General features: G+C 42.3%; 2 protein-coding genes across 2 annotated transcripts; one reads left to right on the plus strand and one right to left on the minus strand.

Annotated features, from left to right (window-relative positions):
* Positions 1 to 299: 299 nt before the first annotated feature.
* Positions 300 to 5,534, minus strand: THAP5 (THAP domain containing 5). The gene is made up of 3 exons (XM_054571364.1): positions 5,346 to 5,534; positions 3,355 to 3,547; positions 300 to 2,868 (listed from the first exon to the last, which is right to left on the minus strand). The coding sequence occupies exons 1-3, from the start codon at positions 5,423 to 5,425 to the stop codon at positions 1,954 to 1,956; spliced, it is 1,188 nt and encodes a 395-aa protein (XP_054427339.1). The 5' UTR covers positions 5,426 to 5,534; the 3' UTR covers positions 300 to 1,953.
* A 161-nt stretch (positions 5,535 to 5,695) lies between these two features.
* Positions 5,696 to 10,141, plus strand: DNAJB9 (DnaJ heat shock protein family (Hsp40) member B9). Its single transcript, XM_054571365.1, has 3 exons — positions 5,696 to 5,820; positions 7,477 to 7,703; positions 8,633 to 10,141. Exons 2-3 carry the CDS (start codon positions 7,487 to 7,489, stop codon positions 9,082 to 9,084), a joined length of 669 nt encoding a protein of 222 aa, XP_054427340.1. The 5' UTR covers positions 5,696 to 5,820; positions 7,477 to 7,486; the 3' UTR covers positions 9,085 to 10,141.
* The last annotated feature ends 1,014 nt before the right edge of the window (positions 10,142 to 11,155 follow it).

An 11,155-nucleotide genomic window follows, 5' to 3' on the forward strand; every position in this document is an offset into this window, starting at 1 on the left:
ATAGGCACCAGAGAGCGAGTACCGCTTCTGATCTGGGAGAGGTAAGCAGCGGGTCTGTGACACAGTTCAGGTGAAAAGCGAGAGCAGTGTGCAGAGGGATGTGCCAGTGCGGAGGCCCCGAAGGCACAGGCAAGGTTAGGTAGGGGGCTCCCAGGATAATCCAAGTAGAAGTCACGTTGGCTAGAACCCTCAAACATACTTAGAGGTGGACTGAGAACACCCAACACCGGACATACAGGAGCCAAGAAAAAATTTTAAATATTTATAATTTATTAAGTTTAAAGAAATAAAACTAGTTAAATAATTTTAAACAAGAAAATAATTACAAGGTATACAATTAAAAACTGAGTTGCAACACTTTTAGTGACTTATCAAGGCCATCTTCATGTTAGTTTTAAAGTATTAGCAAAATGGAACACGGAAATACTTAAAAATCACATTAACCCTACCAATTATCATAATTTATGTAATTTATGTCTCCCCCTCAACATGGTCACCCAATAAAGACACCTCTAATCAAGTTTTGGTAATTAGTTGACTTATAGTCATATAATGTAAATTAATTTTATTAGCCTGAAAAAACTAAGTGAAATATAGTAAAAAATAATCACATGCATTTATAGTTAGTACTATTTGCTGTGCAGTCAACTAATATTTACTGAGCTCCTCCTATTTTCCAGGACTAAAAACATAATTGTTACCTAACAGAATTATAAAAATCATCCTTCAAGATAAATAGCACTTTTCATTTAAAAGAAAACTAAGAATCAGATTGACAGGAACTTGCTCAATATCATAAACAGTAACATAGTTAATTACATTAACTTCCAATTTTAAGCGATCATCTATTTTTCACATTTTTGCTGTTACCACTAAGGCTTTGCTTTTATATTTTTTCTTAAATTCGTATGGATATATGCAGCATTTCTTGTTTACATCACCATCACTTCTTTGTCCTATTTGTCTGTTGAAGGCCATCACTACATATCTATAATTTCTTGAATATAAATTTTAATAAAATATACTTAAGTGGGAATGTATAGTATTAAGTATTATTCTTATTCTGGATTTAAAAATGACACATGCACACATTTTAAAAAGCTACACATATAAGATACAAAGTATGATTTTTAAAATATAGTAATATATATATTTAAAAAATTAGCCTCATTAAAATTTTTGGTTTATAAATTATAATCTTAAATATAGGGTGTTAAGAAGCTTAAATGACTATGTTTCATTATGATGGTAAGCCACACATATGGTACCGAAATACATATTCTTTTAAGTATAAAGTACCTCTCCTAAGAACTGGGCTAATGGGTGCTTTCTTATTTTAGGTTCAACTGGAATAAAATTACAAAAGGAGTATCCTCCTTTGTTATTAACATTAGCCAAAAGGTCAAACAACACCGCATTCAATAAATATTGAGGATAATCCAACAGCTAATAAAATCAAATTCTAGCCAATACCCAGTATTATGTATGTACAGATTACCTTATAGAAAAGTTGTTTTATTAAAAGTATCTGACTAGGAAGGGAACAGACTATAAACAGACTGCATTTTAGATCTAGTTAAGTGCCCTCATTTTACAGATTAAGAGACTGAGGCTTAATCTTGATAAGTATCTTGCCTAAATCATATGCCGATGGTAGAACCAGGGTTATTCCTGAGTCTGACTTTTATTCTGGGCCCTTTTTACTATATTTGTGTTCTCTCATTTTATGACAAAATCATATTAACTATATTTTCAATTGCCAAGTAATAAAACCTTATTACACTCTAGTTTTTCCCCAGAATGAGTATTTCAAGATCCGGATGCAGTTCATAACATTAGAGCACTCTCCTAGCTTCATTATGATGAGAACTTCATGCAGGAATAAGTTCACTTTACATATAATTTGGTTTGGCTGCAGAATGCTTATATAAAAGTCATAGCTTTGAGACCTCTTTATATCATAGTAACTTCGTACGTTGTGAAATGGTTTTCTATAATCTTGACATTTTCTTCAGAGAGCCAGTTCTCCTGTTTCAGCTGCCTTATGAGAGCTTCCAAAGACTTCAATCTCCCTAGAGTTTGTTGTTCTTGTAGCTCAAGAAGAGTTATCTTTGAATGTAGTTTAGAGACTTTCTGCCAAAGATGTTCCTTATTTATATCTTGTCTACAGTAAGAATGCTCAATTTGTAAAACTTCTGTCTCGTAGTCTAAATCCTTATATAAGGAGTCGTCGACGCCTACATCTTCCATTTCCACGGTTTCTTTCTGGGCAGGTATAAAAGAATTAATTGTAGGTTTGGAATTTTCTGTGGGTACAAAAATGGCAATAACGGATTCCTCATTTGTGTTTAATTCTTCAACTGTTTGAGTAATTGTGCTGAGTAAGAATGGATTTTCCTGTGCTGTCTTAATTTCTATGGAATTATTTGTGACGTCTGGATGAGCAAGATGACTCGTAGTTATTTCAAACACTTCTTGGGTTTCCAAAGGTCGCTGAATACCTTCTGAATTTGAGGCTGTCAAAGTAACAGCTGTAGAATTTAGATTCTCAAAAGATGTGTGAAACCCACCCATACCTATGTCTTGGTTTATTGACGTTTCCAAGGTCGATTCAGGTTTTCCAGTGTCTTGATTAACTAGAGTAAGAATGACTATGTTATTATGCACACTCCCTGTGTTGGGAGCTGGTGGCTTCGCCAGTGCAGGGGAAGGGAGTGATTCTGCTTGTTTAGGAGGGACAGCTGTGTTCACTGTCCTTTTCTCTGGCTCTTTTGATACAAATGATTCTTGTGACTTGGCTTTCAGGCACACTTCTTTCTCATCACCTATTTTTTTCTTCGGACAGTCCTTTTCAGAAGAGTCTTTTTCCTAGGAAATAACATTTTTAAATTCTAAAAAAGATGTCCTTATTAGGCTTATTCTCTTTTCAGTCAGCGCTGAATACTTTAAGAAGTATACTGGCCAAGCAAATTTATGGAGTTAAAAAAATGTTCTAACTATTTAATAACTCATATAGAACTTAAAGTGTTTCTAAAAAGCATAATGCTTTAAGCATCATCAATATATAATGAAAACATTTCATATCATTCAAAAAACCAGTTAAAAAAAACCCTTAGATCATTAACTTATAACTTAACAACTTATGTATGTTACTTTTCTGTTCCTCTTAAACTACACTTTCCCAAGAGTTTAAAGGTTTAAAAAATTATCACACTTTCGGTAAAAGCATAAACTAGTTTTCCTTTTTCTCAAATATCTCCTTTTGCAGCTACCCATCCCCCTCACTCCTTCCACCAGATCACCCGCCACCCTGCTCAGTATTATCAGCGCCGCCCCGTGCCCTGTCTCCCATACCTGATTATCTTCAGGCAAAGAAAATATTGTCGGAATTGCAGTTTGCTTCAAGTATCGAATTCCCCATCTGATGTCAAGCGAGTCAGGAGTGAAATGGTCACTACACAGGAACTGGTATTTACTGGGCATCCATGAATCACGTTTCATATTCTTTAACCATTTTTCAAGTCTTTCTTTGTCATGTAGAGGAAACCTGAAATTAAAAAGGGAAAACATTATTGTATTTTTTCCAATGGGTTAGATTGCAGCCTGTGTACATAATCTTTGCATCAAGTGCTGCGAAAGCAAAGCAACCACCCCTACATATAAGAGCATCTTTGTGATGACTACATCACATCACCTCTGTGGGGGAGAGGACTAAGGTAGAAGATGTGTAGCCGAAGCTCTGTTAGAGCAGAATGGCTGGTAAAACATAACTCAGATTCCCTCCAAGTAAAATATATGTATTCCAACAAAATAAAATCTATTCCTATTTTCTGTGGATTATATTGTACTTTTATTTTGTTGTGTAGTTGGCTTAGAACCAGGAAAGAGCTCTGTACAAATCACAAAGTTCTACTGAAATGTATTTCACATTAATACTACAAATGAACTCTAAAATTCAAATTCTGAAAGAGAAACTGACACAAGATCAAATGGCCTTAAAAAAGGACAAAGTCCTATTTTGTAATATGAAACAAATGAAATAGAAAAGACAGAGAAAGGCAAGACAGCTCTTTACATGTGTACTAACAGTGATCTTGACTTAGGGTTTGCTTTAACAGACTGCAATGTTTTTTATAGGCAAAACTAGACTAACGGCAGAATTTTTCAGAAAACTCTTTCCTACCAGTTTAAATAAGTTTGAGTTAAACTGTATTACACAGTTAACAGTAACTTATTTTTCTTTCAATGATTTTACAAGAACACACTCCAAGTCATTATTATTACATAATAATCTATTTTTTTTTAAATAGTAACAACATAAGGTTTCTCATGCAAAAAAGCAAGGTCATACATTCCCCTAATCCCAACCATGTGATTTATAATCTTGACATTTTGTCATTAGTGAACAGGGAGCTTTGTCATTAGTGAAGAGGGAGCTTTAGGTCTAAAGTAAAACAGGATTCACAAAATAAGTGGTAAAAAAATCGAAGAAAGTATGAGATAACTAGGTTGGAGTTAAGTGAATTATTTTTAAATCCAAGAAGGAAAAGGAAATAGAATATTGTAAATATGCTGATTTTCATTTAAGCACACACTGAGTGCCAAGTGCAGATTTATCTCTTTACATGTTCCTTGTGAATGAGGTACTATTAACACCTCCAATACTTTTACAGGTGAAGGATCATAAGCACAGCGAGTTTAAATAATTTGCAGGTCATACAGCTACAAAGTAGTGGAGCCAGGGTTCGGACCTAAAAAGTCTGGAGTCTTGTCAGTTACGACACATTACTGCTTTTCCCGTTCTCCCGATTAAAGTGAGCACTACTTCTGCGGTTTTGCGGAGCATTTCGTGGCACTAGTACAGGCAATAGCAGCCCGTTCTCCGCACGATCGAACCCCAGGATCTAGAGCCCTGGGCCGGAGACAGGTCCTCCGATGGCTCTGCCACACCTTTGGGATCAGCCCCCTCCTTCCTGACAGGCCTCCGTCTCCTCGGGGGATGCTGGAATTAAATAACATCCTTGCGACCTGCCTCAGTGGGTGTCAGTGAGCTGGAGTGCACCCTCCCATTTGCCAGGGGTGATGTCAATGCAACGAGCTCAGGTGAGTCAGGGAACCTCAGGGCGCCGCGCAGACTTTACGGTTTCAAGGGCACTATCAACACCCAAACAGGTCTAGCCTAGCCTGCGGGCCCGGCGGCCAGGCTCAGTATAGGCATTTCCATGCAAGCGCATCTCGATCCTTTACGACCCGCTCCCGCAGGGACACACCGCACCCGGAGACTACTCGAACCCGGGCCCTACACGCTGTAACACCGGGGGCCAAAAGCCAGGCTGACAACTCACGGGTAAAAACTCAGCTTCCGGTCTTTATTGTTTCGTCCCCGGCGGTTCTTGCAGCAAATAGCTGCGCAATAGCGAGGCATCGCTCCGGAGTGGGCCGGGGTGACCCAAGCCAGCTGCGGACCGGAGGTCCCTCCTGGCTGGGGCGGGGCCGCACGTCTAGGCCGCCGCGCCACTGCGCCTGCGCTAGGACTGGCTCAGGAAGACGCGGCCTCGGTGTAGTCACTTCCGCTTCTGCGGACTTCTGAATTGCCTTCTCGGGTTTCGGGAAAGTTGGGGCCGGAAGTGACGTATAGGCTGACCGGCAACAACAGTTTTCCACGTGCGCGTAGGGCGCCAGGGTCACGTGGGGGTGCGAGAGCCAATGGGAAAGCGTTTCGTGTAGGTCTCTGGAGGTGGAGGCGCCAGCCGCAGCCTCCCGCCAGTGGGAGCCGGCTGACTGGGGACGCGGTGGCAGAGACGGCTGGAAGCGGGCGAGGTCGGTGTCCCAGCGACCGCGGGGCGCACGCCGGCTCTTGGAAGCCGTGGAGGCCTGGGTCAGGGGCCGGGCTGGAGCGGCTGTGCGTAGCCTATCGCAACAGCAGCAGCCGGAGGGTGCGCGTGAGGGACGAGGCCGGGGTGGCGGAGAGCAGGGTGTAGAGCATCCCCGGGGCCTTGGTCGGCCATTCTGAGCTGTCTTGGCCTCGTTGTCCCCCGCGGTGGCCCAAGGGCCGGGGGCTGCTCGGCGTTGTCAAGGAAGGTATAAGGAGAAGGAGACGGCAGAACCACCGAGTAGTGCGTGCTCCGTTTGGGGTCGCGCCGCTGGCTTTCTCGGGCGTCGGACAGCCCGTCCCGAAAGGGACCCGGGGTCGCGGTCAGCCCCGACTGCGTCGCCGGGACGGGCGGGTGGGGCGGTCGTGGGCGCCTTTGGGTGGAGGCTGGACCGCCCCCCGCAGTGGGCCACCCGCGGAGCAGGGCCCAGGCTGCCGTCCGGCGGGCAGGTCCTTTTTGGGAATGAGAAGTCATTGCAACGCCAAAGTCAGTCGATTAAACAAGTGTCTGGTACTCGACTGGGAACTGGGGAGTAGTAACCTGTATTACCCCCTTAAGGTGCCTCCCGCCAGGCTGAGCCCCGCCCTTTGCTCGGGAACCAGCGGCGGGGCTGGCGGCGTCCACGCGCTCCGTGGGTGTTCTTTGTACCAGGAGTCTGCACTTGATCCCTGGGACCCGTGACCGTGACTAAGGCTGGAAAGAAGTTGTCCACCTGCTAATTAGGCGCAGCAGAGGCCGCAGGCGGGGAAGGCAGGCATTGCCACAAACCCTGGTATCTTTCGTCAGCCCTGTTATGTCATCATAGGTTGTTATGAAGGACTCCTGGGTGCAGCGCTCAGAAAGCAGGCTCCCTCCTTTTAAATCCTGAGTCCTTACATCCGAAGGAGCAAGGATTTGAAGTTAAATCTTCTCTGGGGTTAAAGAAGTATTTTAGTGGCGACCGAGAAGTTTCCAGCAGCCTTAGCGGGACTCTTTGAGTTGTACTCATTGTGAGTTTTCAGCTAGATTTGTTTACCCGTGCTTTTTGTTAAAGTGTTTGGGACCTCAGGGTTTAGAAAGAGATTTGATTCTCTTGTGCTGCCGCGTTGTTGCGATTGCTGTGTGTGGCACTGGGACACCCTGGTCACCGAAGTGGAAGCTGCCGGCGCTGCTGGTGTAGACGCATTGAGCTCTTCGCCTTGGTAGTGGGCTTTCTCCCCGCCCCCCCCCCCCCCCCCCGTAATGTTCAACTACTGTTTTAACTCCGCTAGAATATGAATTCTTGAAAATCCTTTAGGATATTATTTGGATTTTCCACCCTTTTTTACAGCTCTTGCGTAGGATGAGTCTTCAGTAGTAACTGGTAAAAAAGCAATATTTTTGTGTGTTCTCTGTTTATGCCGCGAGTGTTAGTGGAAAGGCAGAGACACAGATTTTTCTCTGTTTCGATGAATTATATTTGCTCTTGAAAGTTACGCCCAGTTTAGGGGTAATAAAGCCCTTATACAATGAAATAACATAGGGGCAAATACCTTGTATTCTAAAAGTTTATTTGGTTTCTTTTGAAAGAAAAAGCCTGAAGATTAGCTCCATGGATAAATTTTTTTTTCCTTTTCTCTTTTAGGATACTAGAAATGGCTACTCCCCAGTCCGTTTTCATCTTTGCGATCTGCATTTTAATGATAACGGAATTAATTTTGGCCTCAAAAAGTTACTATGATATTTTGGGTTTGCCAAAATCAGCATCAGAGCGCCAAATCAAGAAGGCCTTCCACAAGCTGGCCATGAAGTACCACCCGGACAAAAACAAGAGCCCGGACGCCGAGGCGAAATTCAGAGAGATTGCAGAAGGTGAGCGTGGCTCTGCGTCCCCACCCGTGGGTGCGACCTAGGAAAGGCGGGCGCGTGTGGGGACTGGAGGCGGGGGAGCTGCGTTTCATTCAATAGAGTGATGTTCTCAAGTCTATTCTCTTATAACAAATAACCAGTTCCTGGATGGAGGGACGGATGGTAGTATAATTTTTTAATTGGCCTATAGATCTTAAAATTTTGAAAATTTTATTCTTTCGTTATTTGTAAAATTGCTTCTTGTTTCTATGTCAGGAGGAATTTTTGGCATCCAAAACTTATAAAATAACTTATGAAACATAGTGTTTAAGTATAGAAACTAAATATTAAAAAGTGTTAACTGTAGAAAAATTTAAGTAGGTTGAAATACCTTTTTATTCTCTTCATCATTTGATCTGCATTACAAAGCCACATTTGTCTTTAAAGGAGAAGTATGAAACAGATTTTGACTGAAGACTATTTCTGAACCGAATTGCAGTCCCTGAGCACTCAGTAACTAATGGTCGGTGGAGTTAGCTGAGCTGGTCTGAGTTAAACATTTACTTCAACCAGCAAGAGTGGAAAATCTAAATTCCTCTTAATTCACTATAGTTGACCGTCAAATTCCTTAATACAAGTAATGATGTTACGCAATGTGAAGAATAACTCTAACTGTTACCCACGCTTATTTGTAGTAATGGTAGCGTGCATTTAACAGCCATTCCGTGGTCCTTTACTGGGGGCGGGCACTGTGCCAACCGCTGATGGTGTGCGGTGGTTAAGACCAAGTCCCTGCCTCTTGCAACTTTCTCTTTAACTTTATTCTTATTTTTGTATGTTTTGGTTTTACTTACGATATAAAATGTAAGATAAGAGTTGAACTTACTGATATGAAGAGGTTTGGATATACTTTTGATTACCTTCAGTTACTAAAATATTTTCATTTCTTTCAGCGTATGAAACACTCTCAGATGCTAATAGGCGCAAAGAGTATGATACACTTGGACACAGTGCTTTTACCAATGGTAAAGGACAAAGGGGTAGTGGAAGCTCTTTCGAGCAGTCGTTTAACTTCAATTTTGACGACCTTTTCAAAGACTTTGGGTTTTTTGGTCAAAACCAAAACACTCGGTCCAAGAAGCATTTTGAAAATCACTTCCAGACGCGCCAGGATGGTTCTAGCAGACAAAGGCGCCCCTTCCAGGAGTTTTCTTTTGGAGGTGGACTCTTTGATGACATGTTTGAAGACATGGAGAAAATGTTCTCTTTCAGTGGGTTTGACCCCACGGGTCGGCACACAGTGCAGACGGAAAGCGGGTTCCACGGGTCCAGCAAGCACTGCAGGACTGTCACTCAGCGCAGGGGCAACATGGTCACGACGTACACGGACTGCTCGGGACAGTAGCGCCTCCCCCTCCTGTGCTCACCGAACCCGACTGGTTGACTGTTCTTCACCATCTATGATGCAAAACAGTTTTATGTGAACAATTTCGACAAGTGCATGATTTCACTTGATGTAGCTGTTAAATATATTTAAATTGTTTTTGACAGATTAACATTCAGTTAGTAGAGAAATAGCTAATTTTTAATGTCCCTGCCTAAGGAAGGTCCTTGAAAAAAAGACCTAATTCTTCCTGGTCTTTTTTTCTCCACCTGCCCGTGGATTTATGAATGTGGCGTTTTATTACCAAGAAAAGAATGAGATTGCCTGATATATATTTAAAGGTTAAACCTTTAAGTTTATTTTACATTTAAATTGTGTGAACTTGAATGATTTTTGCAGTGAAACCTCTGCTCACTTAAAATTGCATGTTCTGTAGCATTGCTGACGTGGGTTGCTAAGTGTACATGGAACTATATAAAATGAGTCATTTGGCAACAGATAGCAGTACCTTGGTAAATTTCCACTGAAAACTTCAGAAAGGCGTGGTTTAATATTTACCTCAGAACCATGCCCTTCTGTAGTCAAATTGGATTAAAGGAAATGCTTGTATTGCTCCTAGTCATTTAGGCCAAAAGAAAGTTGAAAACTTCTGCACTATTGCCAAGAGATTGTTACGTGTTCAGCCCCTGGCTAATGATTTTCTAATGTTGGAACCATAGCTACTTTACATATCTTCTCACATTTCTTTCTTAATTGTTGGCTCTGTGTGTCTTACTATGGATTTATGTATTTTGTGTGTGTGTGGTTCCTCTTCTTTGCACTCATCTTTATCTAGAATTTGACTAATACCTCATTCTGTTTGTAAAAAGCAGTAATTTCTGCGCATCCTTATTACGTGCAATATTTTTAAATCCTAAGTGTGTGCTTTTGTTTTCAGACACAGACTTATTTCTCTAGTTCTGCACTTTCCCACGTTATACTCCATATGAGTATTAATCCTATGGATAACATATAAAGGTAGTAAATGTCTCATACAACATTGTATGTGAGTGAGAGAAATACAACACTTACAATTCGATGTTCTCTGTTGTCACTTTTTTTGGTTGAAAGTTTATTCTGCTCTTCTGCAGTTCTGGAGGTGTGCTGATCAGCGTGAGCAGCCCTGCTGCTGATGCTGATCATGGACCATGTTCCAGAAGTTACTTTTGACTGAACTGTGATCTTGTTTGAGTGCCACTTGGTCATTTCTCTTGCTTTCTTTCATCCTCCTTCCCTCACAAGTTTTGGTAGCTTGAAGATTTTGTGAATTATAATTTTGGTGTGTTTGCTTGCAAGGAGCAGATGTTCTGGCTACTGATTCTTTCCTCTTTTGGCCTGGTTGGGAAAAAGATTATATAGAGCTGTATTTGTTAATGATCATCTTTATATTGAAAACTGAAGAACATGCTTTTGTTTTATATCCATGCAGCTTACTTTCCTAGAAATCAAGTTTGATTTGTTTGATAAGGAAATAGCCATACCTTGAATTTTGGTCTGAGGATTACCTGTAGCCCTTCAAACAAATGAAGGGGGGAAAGCCATTTTCATATCAGGATTAACTCTAAGGATTACTTTTATATTGTTAGCATCTGTTCCATTTTTCTCCAGGGCGTGGTTATCTTGTTTTTCCCATTTTGAACATTTATTTGAAACCCCCATCCCACCCTTTTTTAACCTCCCTTTGGCTCTTTGACAAAGCAGTCGCGGGGACCTCCAGTCCGCAGTCGGTCGGTCCCGGCACAGGTAACACTGTGGGCTTACCGCTGGCGCCGGGAGCAGCGGGCCGTCCCAGGGCACTGAGCCCTTTCCCTGTGGGGTCCACGGCGGTCTCCGAGTAGACGGTGTCAGAGGGGAGTGGCGTCCGGAGCATCGCTTGGTGGGGCGGGCGGGGGGGGGGGGGGGAGGAATCCTCCCCCGCCACACACGCTGGGAATTTGGGCGCCTGAATACCGTTGTCACGGGCTGCTTTGCGCTTCTAGCACGCTGATCTGTATTTTGAATCTGTACTAGAGACACCAAGTATCGTTTGCCAAATTTACTGGACTGGGGAGCC

This window comes from Pteronotus mesoamericanus, unplaced genomic scaffold, assembly GCF_021234165.1.
Source record: "Pteronotus mesoamericanus isolate MK-2021 breed Mesoamerican mustached bat unplaced genomic scaffold, CSHL_Meso_final contig_220, whole genome shotgun sequence".
Classification (NCBI taxonomy): Eukaryota; Metazoa; Chordata; class Mammalia; order Chiroptera; family Mormoopidae; genus Pteronotus; species Pteronotus mesoamericanus.